The 24,967-nt window shown below is 33.4% G+C and overlaps 2 protein-coding genes across 2 annotated transcripts; both read right to left on the minus strand.

Moving 5' to 3' along the window:
• Nucleotides 1–659: 659 nt before the first annotated feature.
• Nucleotides 660–2,408, minus strand: LOC131073844 (uncharacterized). Its single transcript, XM_058010358.2, has one exon. It carries the CDS (start codon nucleotides 2,406–2,408, stop codon nucleotides 660–662), a length of 1,749 nt encoding a protein of 582 aa, XP_057866341.2.
• Nucleotides 2,409–3,500: 1,092 nt separating this feature from the next.
• Nucleotides 3,501–5,183, minus strand: LOC131073864 (uncharacterized). The gene has a single exon (XM_058010372.2). It carries the CDS (start codon nucleotides 5,181–5,183, stop codon nucleotides 3,501–3,503), a length of 1,683 nt encoding a protein of 560 aa, XP_057866355.2.
• Between the last annotated feature and the right edge of the window lie 19,784 nt (nucleotides 5,184–24,967).

Consider the following 24,967-nt stretch of genomic DNA (forward strand, 5'->3'; position numbering starts at 1 on the left):
AAAATTCGGAAAGGGTAGATTGAAATGAAGTGGATAGAAGGAACAAAATATAATTATTTTTTAATTTGGTTTAACAAAGATATTTATTAAAAAGCATTGTGGAATTGAACATGTGCTTCAAATGAATTGGAACCAGCTCAAATTCTTGTTATTTACTAATTTGCTTTAGCAAAGAGAATTACAAAGTGGAGAATTTAATAAAATACATTGTGTAATAGAACTTTTAGTTCAATTTTGTAGGAACCTATATAGAAAATGCACTTTAAATGTTGAAAAGGGTTTTGCAAATAAAATTTGCATAACTTCTTCATTTATAGGTTCCCTATAATAGGATACATAGTTCCACAGTTGACATCACACTTTATAGAAACTGTTTTTGAAAACACCTGCAATTTGTCAAAGAGAATAGTGTAATTGAATCATACTATATAATAGAAAACTATGGAAAAAGAAAATTGTCCAATTGAATTTGTCTAACCTGATTGAGTTTAATAATTTACCTTTTAGAGATCAAAATTAGAAGCATTGTTTTGAACATGTCTTGGACATTCACAAAACACCTGAAATTTGTAAAATAGAGTTGTTTAATTTGAAAAATGTGGTAAGATTGAAAGGTATGAATAATATAAGGAAATTACTAAGAATAGAAGGAACAAACCTCAAATGGATCTTACAGTAGATTGTGAATCTGATAATATCTTCAACAGTGCCTCCTCTTCTTTGCGTCGAGTGACATGTGGACTTTGTTGCATTCGTGCATACCTTTCAAATGTGAATGCTGGGTGAATGTGAAGGCTTGTCAAATTACGAACTCTCGAAATAGCTGTGAATGTCATACCTTGCTGGTCAATGTTGCCAATGTCAATTGTTGCTCTTTGAAGTGTGAGTCCTTGTGATTTGTGTATTGTTAATGCCCAAGCCATTTTTAGTGGCATCTGGCGTCGAAGACCTCGGCTTATTGGTGGTATAGGTATATTTGTTGGGTTATTGTGATCCCAAGGTGGGCCTGTGTAATTTTGGAATTGAACAACAACAAATAAGGGCAGTTGAGGTGGGTGTTCACCATCATTGTATACAATTTCTCTGACTTGTCCAAGAGCACCATTGACTAGTCCTGTTTCCACCCATAGATTTGTAGACAACATAACCTCTTGGCCAATACATAGCAAGATATTTGATTGTAGTTGTTCATCATTAGGATTTGAGCATGCCAATCCCTTCATCTGTTCTGCAGTAGATAGGGCAACAGGTTTTGCTAAAGACAACAACATGCGTTTATTATGCAATGACACCATTTCATTTGTTGCAAAAAGATGTTTGGATGGTAAAAAAACTGATTGTTCTACAGAGGTGAGTGATGAACTTGATCGAGACATTAGAAGTTGCCAATCTTCAATTGTAGGTGTTGCATTTCGCAAATCTGAGAGGAGTTCATGAAAAGCAATTTGTGTAGGTTGCTCTCCAATTTGTCGAAATATTTTATCCAATGTTATAATTGTTGTGAAGGTTTGCCATAGTGTCCCTCCATAAGAATTTGAAGCATACATTGGAATGTCCTTGACAGGTGGTAGCTGGCCCAAGTCACCAAATAGTATGATTGAGCGTCCTCCAAATGGGATTTGGTTATGTGTAGGGAAAGCCTCACACAACCTCATATCAATACATTGTATTAACCTATGACCAATGAAGCTCATTTCATCTATTAGAATATAATGAATGAAGTACATGCTTTCTTGGAAGCTGGCAAGTGTTTGTCCTTGGAGGGGGACCATTTCTTTGATTGGAATTCGAAGGGCAGAATGGATTGTTGAAGCTTGTATGTTGAATGTTGCAACTCCTATTGGTGCAAGGAGTAGTAGTGGTGATTGTCCTGGTGGTGCCAATCTCATCATTGTAGACTTTATGCTCGTTATCAGGTGAGACTTTCTCGTGCCTGCAGTTCCCTGAACAATAATCTTTAGTGGTGGCTTTAAAGTATTGTGTTGTAGATGTGTAATAACCAAATCATATGCCCTTTGTTGTTGTATAGACAAGTCATATGTGGCTTGTTGATTGTAAACATGGTGGGATTGAAATGTTGTCCGATTGGAGTGTATGAAAGTAGTAGCTACAACTTTTTGTTGTGTGGGTATGTGGTGTTTTCCCCAGTCATGGCTCAAGTCAATTTCACGTTGGCCAAGCATATCAAGTTCATCCAGTTGAATAGGAATTCCTGGGTATAAAGCTGAAAGGGCTTGCCATTCAGTAAGGAAGTCTTGTTGTATCTGTTCAGGCTCGCTTGCAGGAGTGCTAGTATCACTTTCTTCCGTTGTTGTTGAGGTTGTTCGATGTACATGCCATGGATGGTAGTTGTTGGAGAACCTCTCCCATTGTGCTTTAATTTCATCATCTGAAGAGCCAAAATCCATCTCAATGTTGCGGAATGGATGGTATAGTATTAGTTCACTCCAACAAAATGCTTGAAAATATTTGTCCTCCTTTGAAGGTATGGATGTGAATCTAGGGGAGACTCGAACTATTACAAGATTGGTTCTCTCTTTCCATTGATCGCATTTTCAAGATGCATTGAATGACCATTTTTTAGTTACATCAATAAGACACATTCTCTCTAGATGTATAGGCCTTTCCATGTAGGTTGCAATATAATTTGGATAAGTGGTTGTTCCTATGGGGGAGATTGAAACACGTTGGAAGTTTTTTTGGTTCACATTTAAAGAAACAAATGTTCTGCTAGAGAGGGATAGTGGTAGCTTTAGTAAAAGGTGACAAGTCTCTTGAGCTCCTATATCACAGTCAACAAGGTTCTCTACAAGCATTTTTCGAAAAGCATTAGGAGCTGGTTTATCAGGCTCAAAGTTTGTTGAAATGCGAGACAACATTTGATGATATGTCTCAGATTTGTTTTCAGCTTTAGCTGCATATTTTGCAATATATTTGATCACAGCATCTATTGAGAGAACCGGTTGACAATCTACATTGGCCCTCCATATAGAAAGTATGAATGGGTTGTGAAGATTGAGGCGGTCATCATTGCGAGCAGGGGTGTGTTTCGGTTGGCCATTTTCAACATTTGAAAGAGTAGATTTTTCTTGAATGGTCCAAGGGGCTTTGTAACGACATAGAAGAGTTGTGCCCTTTCTTGGAGGCAACTTTGGGCAGTACACTTTGTATGTCGTTGAACAGAATTGACCAACTCACAATAGTCATTTGAAGCATCACTTGATTGAATCATTGTTGTGTCCATCAAGCAAGGATCATCAATAATTGATCGATGGAATGTTTGGTTTCTAAGGTCCAGTGCTCGTGGATTCCATGTAGAGACATATCTATCAATGTACTGTAGTGCATTTTGTATTGATGGAATGTGATTCCACTACATTTTATCAATGTTTGGTGCTTCTTGTAGCCAAATGAAACCATGGATATGTGTTGAGCCTCTATGTTGCCACTCATACCTAAAAAATAAGGTGTTTAGACTAAAAACTAATAAGACTTAAATTTTAAATGTAAAACTTGGCAGAGCCATACCTGTACCAGTAGTCAGTTGCGCCAAGAAGTTTTTCCAAGACCTCGGCATGAAATGTTGTGAATCTATGATGCATGTAGAGTGCAGTAAGGTGGGGGTTTTGAACTATATTTTGTATCCGCCACTTTGAAGCCGCATACGGATTTGTTGGTGTGGTGGATGGCATGATTGTATGTAAGTCTGGCCATTTTGTATCTGCTGCACTGAGTGTGAAAAATAGTGTTGGGAAACCAATTTGAATTACCATATCAATAAGTTCCCTTTTGTGTTGGTTCCAGAATGGTTTCGTACCACGAATTGATGAGCTAAAACGCATAAGTTGATTAGCAAGCTTGTCATCAGGAAAGTCCTTTAATCTTTGACGAAGGGCACCAATTGTTGCAGGGAGTTCATCATGGATTTGCTTTTGAACAAAAATAGATGATGTGGCTTGACTTCGATGCCGCATAATTATATTCAATATAAAGTACCTAAATCGTGGGTGTTGTCCGAACCTGTTATCATGGTATCGCAGGAGATGGAGAGCATACTCATGTAGCTTAACATCTTTGGGACGTGGTTGTTTGAATGCAGCTGTACCCTTTGGGAACAAAGTGGGGAATGACATCACAAATAATCCTTCAGTGTTGTATTCATTAATGGGAAATGGGGAGATGGGTGGCCATTGGATTATAGGAGGTGGTCTTCCTTTGCCTAGTTGTAATAAGGAGCGTACTTCTTCGACCTCTCTGCATGACGGTGGAAGGTTAGCCACAAATGAAGTAGTTGTCTCCAAATTCTCTTCAAATGGATCATCTCCTTTACTTTTTTCTTGCATGAAGCTCATATCAATGGGATCTGGATTTGAAGTTGTTGCATGTAGAAGGCTAGATATGTCTGTGGGGTTAAGGGGTAAGGATATTAATGCTGCGATATCTACTTGTACATCATTGTAGTATTGGTCATATGATATCTTATATTGCAATGCATCATAAACACGTCCTCTACTTACATAGAAGTTGTATTGTTGTTGCATACTGGTTTTCCTGTTAACTATTATTATGTCCAATCCATCTACACGTCTAGGCAAATGGGATACAATTGCTGAAATATCTTGAGGAAAAGAAATAGTGTGTCCACTATATTTGAGTTGCCCCCCTCTTGCATAAGTTACCTGAAGGACAGGACTAACCCTTGCTATCAACATCTCCTCAACTTGAGTTAGTATTTGCAAACAGTGTGGTTGTTCACCGGGGTCCATGTTGTTCCATTTTGAGAAGTGATGGCCATTTTTTTCTGATGCGCATCTGTAACAAGTATTAATTCCATTTTGTTGTCTAGTTTTAATTCCTGGATATTTTTCCATGCAAACTAGACATGTTGAAAACTTTGAAAGTTTGTCCAACGTCGAGCGAAATTTGTTTCTAGCATTGCAATAATTTTGTGAAAAATTTGGGGGTGTATGCATATGACCTATTGGGATAGGTTGACTTGTATGTTCAAGTTGAGGCACATGTGTTTGTAGTTCTGTTGGATATTGGGAAGAAGAAAATATGGATGTAGAGGCTTGCTTAAGATTTGTGTGTTGGGTCTCTCGCCTACTTTTGTTAATAATAATTTTCCTTCCATGGTACCTTGCACGTTGCATTTCATTTCGATGAGCTCGCTTCTCTTGCATTGTATCAATTTGTATGACCAGGGCATGGTCTGTTGAGTAGCAAAGGAATGTGGTCTATCTGTGGATAATTTTTTTTTTCAAATATAAATATATAACAATATGATTGTAATACAAAATGACGACATATATCTATTTGCAAGAGTAGGTGAGTAATATAAACATAGAAAAAGAAATGCAAACATAATTTGAAATAACATGTAAAACCATTCATAAAGATACTTATGACATAAATTGAGAGGAGAAAAAAACAAACATATTTATCATATTAACATAGCATATGTTCATATTTTGCACATACTAATCTCTTTTTTAAAAAATAATTTTGCAATGTCAATTTCAATAAATGTTAAAGAATAATTATAATTAACAAGGGTAATCTCTTAAAAAATATAATTAAAAAGGATATGTCAAACCATTCATAGAGACAATTTTGAGATACAATGATGTGTTTCATTTGAAAAAAAAAATTTGCAATGTTAATTTATATAAATGTAAGATAAAAATTTGGAATAACATGTCTAAGTAGTACACACATTGGGTGTATAAAAATATGTTTATTTACATCTGTAAATATAAGAAAATAATAGAAGCTATCTTGCTATATATGTTTGAGGGGAAATATATTTACATTGATGGAGAAATGGAATACATAATATTGAAAAAGATAAGCAAACTGGATAGCAACCTTGAGAGAAAGTGTTTAGAGTAACTTTTAACAAGGCTTAATGGCCATAATAGTAACATTCTGTGTTTCTTGGCCGGCAAATGGAACCATTTTGATGTTGATAGCAAAGAGAAATTGACAATCAACAACATTGTCCAAAATGGGTTTTGCCGCATTAGGTTCTGCTAGTAGAAGTTGAAAATCTTCTGCTCCAACACCCAACAACTCTTTTGATGGTCCATCGAAAGCAATTACTTTTAGAAGTTCCCCTGTTGCATCTTGCAAGTCCATTTTAAGCATGTAGCTAAAATCACATTCTGAGATAAAAGTAGAACACTTTGGGCATTGATATGTGTTTGGTGAGCTCTCAACAACTTTTTTCTTACATTTTTTTTGGTCCACCACTTGGGGACAAGAAAGGTAGTAAAAGTTGTCCAAGTGGATTTTTTTGATAGTGGCCTTTACACAGATATTTTTTGGCTCAGTACAAAATTCATTGGTAATAGATGAAATATCTTTTGGATTTTCAAATTTGGGTGGTGGGGGTTGGTATTGTGACAAGGAAATGTAAGGTTGGTCAATCTCTTTTTTGGCATACCATTCTTGCAATGTTGAGGTTTCCAACATATTTGGATTGATTAGAATTGTAGTGGAGAAGATGGTGTCAAGTGATTTTCCATTCCAAGATATAATACGTGCAGACTTGAACAAAACAACAAGAGGATTCACTTCTATGGACATATCAAGGATTTTGTTCCCTTGGAGTTGACAATGATGGCCCCAAAGTGTAACATCTATGGTACAATTAGACATGTCTATGATGGTAGCTATACATTTTATTGTCTCTGTGCCATCTCGTTTACATATAGTTGATGTGGCGGAGATGGTCAAAACTATTCCAATGACATCTACAAGGGAGTTAATAGGAAACGACTCAAGTGACTCTATGCTCTTAATATGGAAGCTATGTTTGGGTATGGTGGACTCTAAACATGTGGAAGGAGTTATTGTTGATGAGCTATGGAGGATTATTTCAAAAGGGTTTGTGGAGCTACTATATTTTGTGTTCGCCACTTTTATTCGACCATTGGATATTATATAAAGACTATCAAACTTAATAACATGGTAGAAAATATCAACAAGTTCATTAAAACAAGTCACGTGTATCTGACAGCCTAACTTGTCTACAAAATCAAACCCAAAAACTTTACCTTCACGTCCACAATTGTTATATTCATGAATTGGGCTTTTAGAAAGTGCTCAACCCTCAATGGACCATTGTTTGTGATACGGGGTCAATGTTTTAATGGAAAGTATTTGGAAAGGGGTAATGTTTGGTATCGACCATTCTGTAGAAGAAGATTCCAATGGGTCTGTAGAGTTGATGGGTGGAAGGTACGAAGTACCTTGGAGGAGAGGTGTTGGAGCTCCTATGATTGTTGCATTGTTTGAAACTATTTCCAAGCCATCAATAAAGATAGCCCTGCAATAAAATTAGATATATAATTTAGCAAGAAGTTGTATATGGAAAAATAAGAGCAAAAAAAAGATTATTGGGGAGACATGGACATACTTGTACTTGTCGAACATCTTGCAAGAATATTCTGTTAGAGTGAGAATAGAACCTTTGACTAAAGCTTCTTCCAAAACCAGGGCGTTCAAATCAGTAGGAAGCAATGCAGGATGTGGGTGCACGCCATCTGAGAGCTTTAGTCGATATTTGATATTTGCAGTTTGAGGTTGTTGAATTGAGTGTGTAGATATTACTTGCAAAGAAGGGTCAACAAGAGACATGCCAGCAAGAATGTTTGCAATGGCATTTGTAGTTAATTGTGCCATCATGTAGCTTGAATTTTGTCAAAGAAATTTGGCCTGTGAATTAAGTGAAATATGAGAATTAGATAGTGATAAAACAAATGTCATTCCCAAGATGTTTATAGTCAATGTAAATGGGTTGTAATAAGTACATCGAAATATGGTTAAAGAAATTGTAAGGACTAAAGATGGTGCATTCTTGTGTTGTAGCAAATCTTTGTGGTCCCAAAAATAATATGAGTAAGGAAATAATCGGCAACACAAACATAAATGTATTATAATCACTCATATATATTTGAAATATTTTAATAACTAAAAATGAAAAATTCAATATCTTGAAACATATAATTTGTTATAAATATATAGTTAATTATTAATATATTGTATCTATTATTGTTCAATATTTTTTGTATTTTTTTTTTTTTTTAAAAGTAATTGTAAAAGTTTAGAATTTAATTTTCCACTTAATAAGTCAAAATGAAAATGAGTACAAATGTAATAAAGCAGAATTTTAATCTGTTGAGTTTCAAAGCATTCTACAAAATGACTTGAGTGATATATGTAGTATGGGATCTATTGTTTTGTATCTAGGACTATAACGATGGAGTTCTTTCAATTGTAATGATGTTAATATTGTCCATTTTGCCTAAAATAATTCAATAACAATATTTAAGAAGAAAGTTCATTAAATAAACAAGTCTTATAAAAATATTACTCATTTACATATTGTGTCCAAAATTTACTTTGATGCATTATATATAGTGTCAAGAATTTACATCGATAGATATAAGTTGGTTCCATGGTAGGGAAAATAGGAGTTACACTATTTTTTTTGACTATTTATGTACATAGATCTATATAGATACCTTGCACTGTATTTACATACTAAGAAGTCAAAATAACCAATCACATATTTCTCAAATACATTTCATATGTTGCAATGATTTTGGAGGCGTCATCAATTGAATAGTGTCTATCCTCAAATAACTCTTTCAAGAAATCACATAGTCCTTCTAATTGTATGCAAGTGGCTTCGAATGTTGATACTGCCTCTTGAAGTTTTTCAATATCCAATTCTTGAACAAGGGGTGTTGCTTGGCATGCAATTTTGAATTTATGTGCAATATGATGACAGGTATTTGACACAGTTGAAGCAAGTTGTTGGACATCGGTTCCAACAGATTCTGCTTCCATAGTTGTTTCATCCACTGGCATTAACGGGCTTTGTATACTATTTGTTGTATCTCCACTATAGACTTCAATGATTTCATGGTTATTTGTATGGTTAGACATTTCCTGGGAGGAATGAATAAAAAAAAGTATAAGTGGATTGAATCAAAGGAAAATAATTGAAATTAATTTCATAATTAGTTTGAAATAAATATGAAAATTCAAAGATAGAGAAACAACAACATATAAAAACTAAATATGATTATGTTGGATTTATAGCTCCTACTTGGTTGTTATTGTTTATTACATTTCATTAATTAATATTGTGAAATCCAAATTTTAAAAATAAAAATAAAAATAGTATTAAATAATGAAGAAACTAAATTTAGTTTTATAAATAAAACATTAATCTTGCTATTTATGAGTAATAAATACACTGTAATTGTATATTAAAAGATAAAACTAAAATAAATATGTCAGTTATAAAATAATGTTGTTAATGCAAAAAAAGTCTAAATGTAGAATTGATAGCTCCAAATCAACTAACAAGGATGTAAACATGAATGAAATATAAACATCTAAATTAGGAAGATGAAAAGACTTCATTATTAACAGGATCATGTTATGATAAAGAGAAAGGGAGAGAGAAAGGGGGAGAGATAGACGACAAAAGGGCAAAAGAGAGGGGGGGTATAGAGAGAAGTAGAGGGAGAGATAAAGAGAGAGAAGAGAGAGAGATAGATAGATATGCAAGAGATAAATACATAATTCTGGAGAGAGAGAAAGAGAGGGAGATAATGAGAGAGGAATAGAGAAAGATAAGATGAATACATCAAGTCACATATAGAGAGGGAGATAGATGGGGGTAGAGAGAGATGAAGAGATTAGCAAGATGAAGAGATTAGCAACATGGAGAGGGAAATATGGAAGAAGAAATATGGAGAGATAGATATAGAGATAAAGAGGCAAATAGATATTGATATAGAGGTAGACATGAAGATTTAAAGAAATAGAGGAACGAGACAAATAGATGGAGAGATAGATAGAGGTAAAGGATGAGATAAAATTGTAGGACATTTAACAAAAAACGTAATAGAGAATTTGTAATGCATGGATGTTTTCATTATGGAGGATTATGCGAAAAGCCGATGTTCAAGAAAGATGAAGCCCAAGCAATAGCTCAGTGGTTCTACGAATCTTACAGATCCTCACAACAGGAATTCTTCGTTTTCACAAGAAAACGAAAAAAACCCCAAATGTGAGTGGCATGATCAAGAAAGACGAAATACATATGTACTGTTTTGCTTCATAATTGAGATGTCCTTCAAAGTGTCACAGAGAATTCTATTCCAGAATGAGGCTGAAGAGGATTCTGGCTAAGGTATTTCTCAAAGTTTGATTGAGTTTTCATTTCCAATGCTTGCCCAATAATCATGCCAGCAATGACCGCCCTTCTCATTTTGTTTTCTATAGCATTTTTTTGAAGTTGTCTTGGCATTCAATGTCCTCAATCCGCACAAATATATTTGGGTCTGTTTTGGAATTGTAAGGTTTCTGTTGTTGTTTACATGCCTTTGGGAGTGTTTTCGAATTGTACAGTTTCTGTTAGTGTTTACACATATTCTAATCAGATTCTGGATGTTGCTTTTTCACTGTATCCTTGGTGTAATTATTTCAAGCACAATGTTAACTATTCATTTGTAACAATTTTATTAGGTGTTGGACCTGTTAGTATCATTTCGATTTCTATTTTTTCCTTCTGGCAGATAACTAATTAATTTTTTGGCTGTTGGACATGACACTTGGTAGGTTGAAAGGTGTTGTTGTTACAAGATTTCTACAACTGTTGTTGTTTGTCAAAGAAAACTAAGCCAAAGATAAGGAAGCAGCGAACCTCAGTAGGTAAAACAGTACTTGTTTGATGGCCAGGGTTTTCATTTTTCTTCAAATTTCCGTCTGTTGTTTTAGTGGATTTCAGTACTGAGAACATATGAACCTGTATAGAATAAGAGCCAACGACCTTTTCCAAACAAATATGGTGCAAGGGATGGTGCGTCCAAAGCCCACGTCCAACAATCAGTGGCTGCAAGATCTTCAGAACTTAATACACTGTTAATTGTATGTATGCCTGTGATGATTTAATTGAATGCTATTATAAATGCATGTTTTCTTGGTTGTAGGCAAAGCTTGCGGACATGAGGTCAAGGAATGGAAATAATCAGTTTCCAGCTGTGGTAGGTAGCCTTACTTCTGAGTCATACTGTTTAACAGTAGGACATGATTGTGTAACTATTTAAGAGGAATTAGGATTCTCTTAGTAACCCTGTGTAAGCTGATTGGCTATATGATATCCATTATTTGATTTCTACTTTTGAATTTGATAAAGTGGAGTTATTTGTTAACTTTATAATGTTGATGCTGCGATTCCAAAGGCAAAATCATTTTGAATTTTTGTGTAGAAGGGAAAAATAAATGTTACAGAAGCTTTCATGTTTTCCATTGCCCCTTTTGATTAATTTTCCGCATGCCTTAAATTTTTTCAAGATGAAAACTTTCAGTTGAATACAAATAGCAATCAAATAAATTTAACCTCCAGTGGATGGCAATATACATAAGATAGATACAAATGTTTGAATTTTCTTGCATGCTCATCTCAAAACTACGACTATAATGAAGGCAGCAAAAGATACATGCAACTTATAATAATTGTTAAAAACTTATAGATTAGAAAGAATTGTTGTGATAAAAAGCGGTTCATTTTCATAGTGAAAATTTCTAAGAAAAATCCAGGGCTTTATTGCTCAATTAAAAACTTGATTTCTACACTTTCATCAGAGGGATTTTTGTTTAGAACTTTTTTATTGTTTACTGCCAAATTTTGGTTGCTGTCGCTTGTTTCTATTTTAGGCAAGATGGAACATCAAACGTGAAACTACCTAGAGTAGATAGATTTAAGTGACGTGATGACAAGCTGAAAATAATTACTAGTGGACTACAGTGCAATCATAAAGATACAGGAAGTTCGTTATATATAATATTGTAGAGTTTATTTGAAACATACTAATATAAGAGGTTATTGCTCAATCTCCTTGTAACATACAACTATTTAGTAGGATTCTAGTATGTTTCAAATTAACTCTATAATACTATATAGAACAAGGAGAATCCTACTAAATACTTGTTATATTGAAATTGATGAGAGAAGGATTCAGCTAGAAGATATGCTAATTACCTAACGTTATTAGGTATCACATCCTTTTGAGTTTCTTTTGTTACAGAATGAAGAAATTTCACTTCCATTATTTTTTAGAACATTTGTACTCCCAAACAAAGGGGATAAATTTGACTGGAATGTTGGAGTTGAATCAGCTCCTAGAAATGTGTCTTAGATATATTTCAATATTTCTCACAATGTCAATAATACTTGGCCATTCTTGAGGAGCTGCTTTTGTACAAAGCAAACCAACACATAATGAATTTTTATAAACACAAAACTTAACCAAGCATGGACACAGTCTGCACTAATTGTTTGAAAGGAAAGAGAAGAAATTGCATAAACTTTATAAGCACACATTGGAAAACAACAAAATGTTAAACTCATAGCAAAACAATCCACAGATATGTGTACATTCAATTTTTTTAAAGCAAGGTAAAAACCTGTTTAATAGTGTCTACAATGTTTGACTGTCAGCTCTCTCCTGCAGCTAGCTAGTAGATGCAATCTTCTGTATCAGAGAACTGGTGCTTGTTGGACGGTGCTTGGTGGAAGTGAATTAAAGGGGTGGGTTTCAGAGCTATAAATAACGATAGATATTTTATCACAAAGAATATTTTATTGCAACAGATATTTCATAACATATATTTTATTGCATACAATAAATATGTTGCAACTACCTGGTGCACCGTCGGTAGAAAGAATGGTCGAATGTGGTAAGAACACCGAACGATAAGACTTGTTTGCATTGGCTGTTCTCCTCGGTTGCCACAATATCTACTATCTTACAGCCAGGTCTGCATCGCATTCATGTAAAAAATATCTTCCTTTCCGCGTCTTTTAAATGCACGAAAAGACTTGCTAAGTGGAATTCTCGAGAAATCAATTTCTCGAGAATTCCACTTAGCAAGTCTTTTCGTGCATTTAAAAGATGTGGAAAGGAAGATATTTGTTACCTTCCTTTCGAATCAAGGAGTTAACAATTAGTTCCAATAATTACTTTAAGTAAGTTTTTTTTTGTTTGGTAAGAACTTTGCTTGTTTTCATCAATATTTTATCAACTCTCATGCTTAATTTGGGCATTGCATTTATTTTGGGTAGGATAGGTTAATGTTATTTTAGCTTGTTCTTGCATGCTGAAAACTTCATGTACACAAAAATAAAGATAATCAAATCATGGTCCAACATTATATGTCTACAAAAAGAAACTAGAAGCATTATATAGAAAACAATGAATTTGAAAACATCATATAAAATCAAATGTCATATGTTTATATTCATATTATAGTGTACATCATAAGATGATTCTATAACCAAGGATACAATAAGGAAGCAACACTAATGAACCTTATACATAATTTCAATGGATAAAAATAAGTCAATTTTGAAATTATTATTTTTTCACCTTCTTTCATCCATACCTAATATGTATTAAACACTAATGATAAATAATAAGGGAGGTAAAAGAAGGTTGTGACAATTATAGCATCTAAAAATAAATTTTAGAAGAAACTCTATAGGATATAGTTTTGCTTTTCATAAATTATAAGAAATATATATTTTAAGCAATAGTGAAAAAAAGGAGAAATTAATTGATTCTTACTCTAAATTGGAGGTGAATATAGTTATGCCACTTTTTGGGTGGAACCTAAAAACCTAAAACCTGAAAACCATATACATATCTTTCTTATTTTTAATATATTTTCTTAGTATCAAAGAAACTTTAATATTAAGTAACAAATCTAATAATAAAAATTAATAGAACATGGTAATATATTTGTATTTTTATTTTTAATATATTTTCTTAGTATCAAAGAAACTTTAATATTAAGTAACAAATCTAATAATAATTCTTATTTTTATTAATATATTTTCTTAGTATCAAAGAAACTTTATTCTTATTTTTATTTTTAATATATTTTCTTAGTATCAAAGAAACTTTAATATTAAGTAACAAATCTAATAATAAAAATTAATTAATATATTTTCTTAGTATCAAAGAAACTTTAATATTAAGTAACAAATCTAATAATAAAAATTAATAGAACATGGTAATATATTTGTATTTTTATTTTTCTTTTCTTTTCTATTTTAAAATATTTAGGTTTATCTTTTCCAAGATTTGATGTTTTGTATAAATCTAATTTTTACGTTTCTATTTATATCCTCACATGCTTAAGGTAGAAGTAAAACAATTTCATTTTTACTTTTGTTTCAAATTATATAAACATTAACAAAATAATATATATTTTTTTCTCAAATTTAATGACAAAATAATATATATTTTTATTAATTATTTACTATTATTCCCTTCTATAGTTTTATATGACCACTCAAATTAATTAATAAAATAAGATATATTTTCAATTAGTTACTATTATTTTTTTAATTATTTACTATTATTCTCTTTTCTAATTTCATAAAGTCACTCAAATTAATTAACAAAATAATCTATATTTTTCTCTCAAATTAAATGACAAAATTATATATATTGTTAATTATTTACTATTATTCCATTCTATAGTTTTATATGACCACTCAAATTAATAAAATAAGATATATTTTCAATTAGTTACTATTATTCCTTTCTATAGTTTCATAAAACACTTAATTATTAACTAGTAATATAGTTATTTTTAAATTAAAAATAAACATTAATATAAGTAAATTCTGATGTAATTTAAAATGCTTTCCTCATAATGAAAAAAGCCGTATTATCCGCGTCAGGCAAGGAGTGCTGCAGTGCAGATGATACAGAACGGCATAATGGCAGCCACGCATTTACATTTCACGCGGAGGCATTGATTACATCGGCATGTAACAGGAGGCATTGATTTAGTATAATAAAAGCAACTGCCAATGTGGAGATACGGTAGAGGATTTTCTTTAATAACGTTTCGTTCGATTTCCGTCCTTCACGCATGAGAAAGGAAAAACTCGTTGTGCCCAGCACTGACAACTATTAGTACTTGTCATCCGATGGTTATTCTCATTTCAATCGTCGTGCATGCCTCTCGGAAAAATATTGAAAATTTAAATATGAAAATTATAAAAATATCACATCAATTTACTTCAAATAAATAAAAATTTATTAAAAATATAAATATTAAATAATATATTTTTCTCCTATTTATAAACTTTTTACTTATTTATTTTAATATTAAATTTATTATAATTATTTATATTTATCTTTATTTTATTTTATTTTTAAATTAAAAAATAAATTAAATTTAAATAAAATTTGTAAAATAAAATTTAATTAAAATATACTTTAAAAAAAAACAAATTATTAATTAATATTATAAATCTTAATTAAAATAAAACATATTATTAGATAGTATTGTTTAAATTAAATTTATAAAATAAAATTCTTTTAACATACACTTCAATAATTTTTTTTTTTTTAATAAAAAATAAATTATAAAACAAATATTATAAATTAATATTTCCTTATGTCTATAGCATTACCAATTCAAGCGAGCGGAAATGAGTTAAATGTTTTACCTTTTAGCATTAATATTATTAAATGTTTTACCTATCTTCATGTTGTCATGAAACTGTTAAATATTTTAACTGTTCACGTCCAAGCCCTGGGCATACAAATCGAAATGCCATGGATCATGGAGCGTCAGTGTAATAATGACTATCATAATATATGAACGAAAATTCAATAGGGTTTAATTTTTAAAATTATTTTTTTGCTTTAGCAGGAGTCTTTTTGTCATTTCAACTAATATCATTTATTAAATGTATAAAAAAATGAAAAAAAAAAAATTAGAAAATTGAATTTTCTATCTACTATATTCAAAATGATCTAATGAGAATGAAGAAAAATGATATTTTTATTACATAAAATATAAAATAAATATGAACTATAGACTTGTTTAAAATTCTTAAATCTGATTGGTCAGCTAAAAAAAATAAATGACCTAGGTGAATGCATAAGTACCCTGGTGAATGCATTAATATCCTGCCTAATATTACTTAAAAATCATTACTAGGTAACAAAGTATTTTTTTTCATAATAATTTTTTCACACTTTTTACTGAAAGTTTTAAATTATATTTTTAAGTATGTATTAGTCTTTATTATACAAATTATCTTAAATTATACTTTTTAAGTATGTATTAGTCTTTATTATACAAATTACAGTAATTGATAATATAATATTATTAAGTATGAAATTTCTTTTATTTATATTTTAATTAAATGTTTTATAATTATTTAAATTTATAAAATATTTTTTAAGTTTTTATTTTTGTTTATAAAAATAATTATTGTGATTGAATGCTTGAAAACAATATTAAATTAATCAAATTTAAATAATATTTATTTGTAATAAGTATGTTCTTGTTCTTAGTTTAAAAATATAACAATCAATTTTATTTTTTAAATTAATAGAGAATTTTATATCATTCACAAGATTGTTTTATTATTCAATATGTGAGCACAATACTTAAGCTCAAAAAAAATTTCGTTAAGAACTAAGGATTAAGGGAATCCATTCTATGAAAGTCACCCAAGCCAGAATTCTGACCTTAAACCATGTGGTGTTAGGGACTTGGACTTACAAGCCTTTGGAGGTGGACACAAGCAAAGGTAACACACATAAATCCATATTAATAGGAAAACTTGGATTAAATGATGAATCATGAGAGGTCATTTCTAATTTTGTGCTAACCTTATGTGAGTTAAGGATATAAGATTAGGTAAAAATTACTAACTATATTTGTAAAGGTGTATAAAAAGTGAGCTAGATAAAATTATTGTAAAGATCTAATATCTTGGTATGATATAAATGCATTCATCTATAAGATGTTATGACCTTTGTGTTGATGATTAGCACTTAATGAGGCTTTCACATGTAATGATGCATTTATAGTCTATCTATGTCTGTTTTATATCTCTATCTTTGTCTATCTCCCTGTCCCTCCTCTCTACCTCTTTATACCCATATCTCTATAACTTTATCTCGCTTTCTCTATCTCTATTTTCGTCCCTCTCTATTTCTCCATATCTCACTCTGTCTATATCACTTCCTCTATGTATGTCTCTCTCATTCACTCCATCTTTCTCTCCATCTCTTTTACTCTATCTTTATCTCTACTTCTATATCTCTATTTATCTCTCTATCTCTCTCTCTCGGTCCTCTTTCTTTCTCTTTCTATCTATATCTTTCTCTACCTAGATATCTTCTTGTCTTTGCATATCTCTTTTTCTCTCAATATCGTGTGTTTATCTTTATCTCCCCCTCTCTCCCTCTCGCTCTCTATTTATATTGAGATATTTCCCTTTCTCTCCCCTGCTCTACATATCTCTCTCTCCCTCTATCTCACAATATATAAATCTCGCTTCCTTTATATCTCTTGATCTCCATATCTCTATCTTTATCTCTCCCTATACTTATCTCTATATCTCTATCTTTTTTTATCTCTCTCCTCTATTTCTATATAATAATCTCTTCCATCTCTATCTATATACCTTCCCCCCCCCCCCCCTCTCTCTCTCTTTATCTCTCCCCATATCTTTTTCTATATCTACATCTTCTTACCTATCTCTCTCTCACTCTTCTCAACTTTATATCTCCCTCTCTCTTCCACCCTCTCCCTCTCTATCTCTATTGCCAACATAAGATGAGCCTAGAATTCTAATGGATCCTAATTATCTTGTTCATCATGTTTGGATGCCTACTAATTGACCTCATGTAATGCACACATGTATTCAACAAATAAACAATGTTTTTCCCTAATTAACCTTCTAAACCTCTTTAGCCTACCTAATGTACACCATAAGTGCAATTGCTAGTAGAGAGCATTATGAGGTTTTTCAGACCTTGCACTCATAGTTGAAACTTATCAATAAATTCAAATATATAGAGAACTAGCCCATCCTCTGATTCCATCATAGGGACTCAATATGCATGAGTGGGTCACTTTTTTGATGTCAAAACCTTTGAAAATATGTCTTTAATTTGTTGTCAAAACTTTTCACCCTATTAGGAACTTGTTCCAAAACTTATCAGGATTGTTGATGAGAATAAGAACCTTATTGGAAGGTTTTGAAGTTATAGGAACTACAAGAAGTTATAATTTCCTTTAAATGTAAGCCTTCATTGAGTTTTTCATCCCATCAAGAACTCCACAAGCACTAGGAATTCCTCAAAACAAAATTATAAGTGTTCTTTCCTTTGCCTCTTGGTGGGGATTGCTAACTCTTCCTTTTGTTGTAGTAAGATGGTCTCACAAATCTAGCTAAAAACACATCAAATTCATATTACGATCCTCCTCCATTTTTACTCTAATAGAGTGCAATTGGGAGGTCCAATATTATTAAATTTATTTAGATGTTTAACAATAGAGCCACCATCCTCCATCTTGAGGGTATATACCTTCTTTTTTTAAAAAGAGTTTGTTAACCAAAGATTTAGCTTGATACAAATCTCACAATTTCTTTCAAGTAAGTGTTGTAGTGGTCTCTCCATTACAACCCATAGATTTCTATCCATAAGAGCATCCTACATTTTGATCTTCCAAACCTTAAAATTTGTGCATGATAACTTCTCCATTTATTTTCTAGCTATGCTTATCATCTCTTCTTGTAATAATATAGCAAATCCATTTAGAGAAGCTTCCACTCAAATGAAGATTAGTACAAAAACCCTCTATTAAATACATATTAAAGGAAGAAAGGTATGTGTAAATTCTTTATAAACTAATATTTGAAGGGATTATTGTGAAAATTTTAGATCTTTACAATTATAGAAAGGAGAAATACATATTAAGCACAACCAAAATCATATCACAAGATAAGTCTACATAGGGAAAAGCCTTTTGGGTTAAATCTCCACACTCTAAAGAATCCCTATGTATTACTTGATAACCTAAACATTGTTACAATACACATGTAGATAAATTATTTACAAAGTATCATGAACTAGAGATCTATAGCAATTATGGCAGCATAATAATACCTACACATTCGCAATCAATACATCCATCTCAACCACCCTATAAATGGGAGTAGTATACAAAACCATGAGCTAAAGCTACCAAACAAGTGGTTCAAAATATCTAATTAAAATACCAAACCTAAATCCCAAGATGAGTTCATATGCTAAAATAGTATATTCCTTCCACCTATCATAAGCACATCATAGTTCACTCATGAATTTGGGCATCCATTTTGGATTCAGTGTCTCCAATCAAATATTCTTTGTGATGTGTCCTAACATGCATCATAAAGGAGGATGAGTGGGGAGGAGAAGGGGAGCGGCCTGTAGCGTCGTAAATTGTACGCACTTGCTAGGGTGGTACAATTTCACACCTAGTTTAGCACCCGCCTTGGCGCATTTTGCATTTTGCATTGCATTTCCCCTTTAGCACTTAATTAATTAAATTAATTAGGTCTAAGGTTCTATTTTATCATCTCCCATATCATCAAGTTGGGCCCTTTTTCATTAAAGTGTGCCCCTTTCATTTTATTCTTCCAATACATCATTTAATCTAATACCCTAATTAGGTCCTATTTTGAACCTGGGGACTTGATTTCGGGGGCCAAAACATCTCGAAATCACCTGTAACTTCGGGATTCGCTCTAAAAACATCATATCCGACGGCCCTGAAAATTTGGTGAAAAGTTGTCGGGACCATGGCACCCGAAGTGCACACGGTCTCGGACATTTTTCCCAAATTTTTAGGAGCGCGATCCAATCATAAAATAAAGCTTAACCCCAAGAAATTGGTAGGAGATTCAATCTCTAGGTCGGCCAAAAGTTGAAATTAAGACCTAGGGTTTCATATATAAGAGCTCTCTTTCTTCATTTGAAAGGATCCGAATTTTGGTTTCAAGGGCCTTCTATGCAGCGAAAGAGTAGATCTTTGAAGACTTCAACAACATTCAAACATCCATCCATCAAGCATTCATCAAATTCATTCATCCATTTAGGGCTTTGAAGACATTGGAGAGCAATAGGGGATCACCGACTGAAGATTGGCTTGTACCCCTCCCTTGGGGTTGGGTATGATTTCATGTTGTTTTCATGTCTTTGCATAAGCCTCATTATATCATTTGTATTCATGCTTTAGATCACTTTGCATCTTGATTTAGAGAATTTACATTATCATTTGCAAGCAATTAGGGTTTACTTTCTAGGTTGCTCTAGCTTGCTTACTTGCATTTTAGGATCTTGCACACACACAAGGTCTGCACACACACTACTTTTACTATACAACTTGGCTATTCGTGGAGGTGGAAATCACCAAAGCGGGGGTTTGACTAAGGCAAAACCCTATATAGCCACCTACAACCCTTTTCAGATATAAGTGCAGATTTTCGAATTCGAAGGACGCCGCAAGTTGCAGATCCGACGGAAGCAGACTGAGACTGGACAACACACCAAATTGTAGAGCAGAAACCTAGGACAGGGGCGTGGGGCGCCCTGGTCCTGACAAGACAGGGGCGTTGGGTGCCCTGGTCCCTGGGACAGGGGCGCTGGGCGCCCTGGTCCCTCAGACAACAGCAGTTTTCAGCACTTTTCGACAGCTTTCAGGTTGCCAAAAGGAGCAGTTTCAGGTGCAGAATCAGGTCAGTGGCGCATGCGCCCCCGTCCCGAACATTTCCACTCAGATTTTAACCCCAGGTACACATCTGCATTCTCCTTTTATCCTGTTGTTTATAGCTTTTCATCACTTAATCTCAATCTTGCAATCTAGTTACTAGTTCATACTTACACTTTAAGGTTAATAGTTGAACTTGCATCATTCTATCTATCATTTGCAACAAAGGAATAGAAATCCTAATAGGTAGCCCATGGCTCTCTCTTCCACAAAAAGAAGTAGCCAATTGTGTGATACCTCTAGGCTCTTTCGTATTCCACAAGTGTGTGATTGAAAGTGAGATTAGGGCCTGTTTGCTTAGTGTCACTTTTTCCCCTACACATTTTTGGTGAACCCGACGTGAACTCCAATCTTCTCTAATTCTGATTTATGTTTTCAAATTTGAGTGTTTATGCTATTTCAAATTCAAATTTGTATTTACAAGTTTTAATTTCTTGCAAGATTCAAAAATTTAGAGGAAATTTTTGCTAAAACCCTAATTTTTCAATTCAAAGTTGAACTTGTGGATAGCTTAATTGGGATCAATCTGATTTAGGAACTCATTTGAATCATAAATTTCATTTTCTAAATCTACATTCTAAGTGCTTGCATTGGTTAAAAATTAAACATTTCCTTCTATTTTGCATGTGTTATCATTTGAAAGAGGAAAATTGTTGTCATGATGCATTCATTTCATAGATGTGATAATGGGTTAGCTTCCCTTGTTTCAATTTTTCCTTCTCCTAAAGAACCTCCCCCCATCTATAACAACATTTTAGTGCCTAAAAGAGTTGCTACCAATCCCTTTGAGACTCTCCCATGCTCTAAGGATGAAGACTTTAAGAGTGATCTTGACAATTCTCCTAAAATGTGCCCTTCCTATTTAGCTATCCTAGAGGAAGAGAATGATATCATAAACACCTTTCTTAGTGTTACTTCACCTTCCCTACATGATGCCTCTCTAAGTGAAAAGGTATTGATGGACATTGACTTATTTTCTCCTAAAGTTGGTCCTTCCAATGGGGGCATGTTAGTGTAACAAGAGGTTATGAACACTTCTTTCAAAGATCTCCTTCCTAAGCATGAATCTTTGGAGAAATATGTTCATGTTCCTCCTAAAAAACACTCCCTTCACGAGGATCCTTTTGTGCAAGAAGATGACATTATCACTACATTTCCTAGTGATGGCATTTCCTTTTCCAACAAAATTCCCATTAGAGATGATGAATTAATGATAAATGCTTACCCTTCTCCTAAAGTTTGTCTTACCCATAAGCATCCCTTAGAGAAAGAAGATGAAATAATAAGAAATTTCCTTAATTCTCTCTCCCCCAAAGATCATATTGAACATATTTTGAGGAAAGAGGATGAGTTTAACACATCTATTGATGCTCTCCCTTCTAAGGATGAGGAATTAATAAACAATGTTATCTCCTCTCCCGAAATTGACAATACTTCAAACATTCCTTTCAACAACTTCACTATCTGGGATGAACCATTAGAAGAAGGTGTAGATTATTCTCTTCCCCATGAGAGAACCCTAGCCAAAGGGGATGAAATCAAGATTGAAAACTCCCTTGATAGTTTCTCACCTTCCTTGAATCTCAATCATTCTCCCTCTAAAAATAAAGCATCTCCCTCTCCTCAACTTGGTTCTACTCATAAGGAAACCCTAGTTCAAAACAAGATGGTTAACATCTCTTTCAAAGATCTCCCTCTCAAAAGTGAGACTTTAGAGAGAAATGTCGATCCTTCTCCTAGAGAGTTTATTCCCCATGTAGATCCTTTGATGATAGAGGATGATATGACCTTTCCTAGTATTACTCTTCCTACTGGAACATCAATGCCTACCCCTTGTCTCTCTCCTAAAATTGATTTAATCCATGATAAGATTTTAGTGCAAGAGAAGACTATCAATAATTCTTCCAACACTTTTGTTCATTCCTCTAAACCATCCTCAATAAATTTGATACATGTGAATGAAACACCTAACAAACCTCTCTTCACTGTCCAAGGTGCTTGTCCTTCTCAAAATTCTCAACCTTTAAATAAGCCTATCTTAGTGGTCCAAGGTGGCTATGCTAATGATTCTTTTTGCACTCCTAAGAAACCTATTATTACTGTGCAAGGAGGTTATTCTACTAAGAGCCCTTATGAGTATGCTAAGCAACTGACTAGAGAGAGTTATAATGCGGTTGCTCATACCTATAACACAAGAAACAATAGGAAACCTAATCCTCCTCCAGTTATCCCAACTTCACTTCCTCCTTCCCAACCTATTCTTCCTCAAGCTCCTCGTATTTCACAAATGATTAGTAAGGACTATGATCTCATAGAACAACTTAAAGCTACCCCTGCTAAGATATCCCTATGGGATTTGATCCAAACTTCTTCCGCTCATCATGGAATGTTACAAGATGCCTTGAAAGATTTGAATGTTCCTCCACCTAATACATCTAGTAATATAGTGTCTTTGGTTAACTCTGTGATGAATCCTAAAGCTCAAATTGTGTTTACTCAAGATGAGCTGCCTACTAGTGAAATTCAACATCAATATGATCCCTTGATGATTGTGGTTATCATAAATGACATTGCTATAAGACGAACACTGGTAGATAATGGTTCTGGCCTTAATGTGTGTAGCATTAATCTATTGCATAAGATGAATGTGGATACATCCCTTATTGAGCATGACTCTCGTCCCATTCGAGGCTTTGATAATGTGGCTAAGTCTTCATTAGGTATTATCACCTTACCCATCACAGTGGGACCTGTTACTTTGCCTACTCCTATCCATGTTATGTCGGGAAATCTAACATACAACCTGTTATTAGGGAGACCTTGGATTCACAGTATGCAAGCTGTCCCCTCTACATTGCATAGACAAGTTAAATTTATTTATAATAATAAGACATATACCTTGATAGGTGATACTAATTTTCAAGCTTGTTTGCAAACGTCTACTTCCAAAGGGAGTTCTTCTAAGCCTTCCTCTTCTAGTGATGACTCATTAAACAAGATACCTATGGATGAATCATCACCCTCTGATAACCAAAATTCTTTGGATGAGTCTGAAGTTCCTGAAGAAGATTCTTCTCAACTTGAATCTACACATGAAAAGGCTTTTGATCTTGAGAAGATTCTCGCAGAAGACGATTGGGGATCTCTTGATTTCAATCCCACCTTTGTAGGTGAGTATAGGGTTCCTCCTAGAGAGCTTAAAGTTAAAAAGAAGGAAGAAACTAGAAATCAATCAGTCTTACCTGAACCTGTTGAGCACTATATTTGAAAATAAAAATATATAAAAAAAATGTGTGTTTCCATAAGCATGAAGACTAATGGATATTTCGACCAGCAAACTGTATCGAGCACTGCAAAGAAAGTTTCATCGAAAGAGTGTTTTCATCAACACAAGCACTAAGCAAAGGTATTTCGGCAAAAGGTTACCTTCGATGAACGTAGAAAACCACTCATCGATACTCTAAGTTTCATCGAAAAAGTGAAAAAAAAAGGCGAAAAGGCAAAAAGGTGATTTCAAAGAAATATCATTACCGAAGAAACTCAGAAGGCATTCATCGAAATACAAGTTTTCATCGATGAACATGACGTCGAGCAAAGGCAAAATTGTTTCATCGATAAAGAGATATCGATGAAAAGGGGATATCGATGAACATACATGGGCCTTCACCGAAGAAAGAAACTCACCAAAAAGAATGATTTCGATGGAGATTACATGTGACTTATCGAAAAAGGGGACTATCGATGAAAGAGTGATTTCGATGAGTCTTAAAAGCGGCTTCTCGACATAAGCTTTTTCACCGAAACAATAGTATCAAAGAAAATGAGCTTTCAATGGAAAATTTAAACACTCGGCCGAAGATGAGGGTTTCATCGATAACTTGAGATATGAGCATTTTGAGCGAACTGTACTTCCCGCGAAAGAGTTAAAGGCCCAGTTGAAGAGTGTCACATCTGCAATAAAGTTTAAACACTTGAGTAGCCGTTATAGATGCAGAACATTAACTATGCACAAGTTGCCCATACGATTACAGTTGAACTGAGTGAATTTTTGTAAGAACCAGATCGATGCTAAAAGTTTGGAAACTACGAAGAACTTGCGGAGACTTGCGAACGATAACCAGAAGAATTGAACATTCCACCAAGTAAGTGTTGTCCCTCTTTTTTACTGTGATTATGGAACCTTCGTCTTCTTCTTCTAAAAAGAGTAGGAAAGGAAAAGAGTTGAACCCTGAAGAGAAGCCCAAGAGACAGAAGAAAGAAGGGAGAGCTCTGACTTAGGATTTGTTAGACCAGTGTCCATCGTCTA

This window comes from Cryptomeria japonica, chromosome 9 (assembly GCF_030272615.1).
Source record: "Cryptomeria japonica chromosome 9, Sugi_1.0, whole genome shotgun sequence".
In the NCBI taxonomy this organism is placed as follows: domain Eukaryota; kingdom Viridiplantae; phylum Streptophyta; class Pinopsida; order Cupressales; family Cupressaceae; genus Cryptomeria; species Cryptomeria japonica.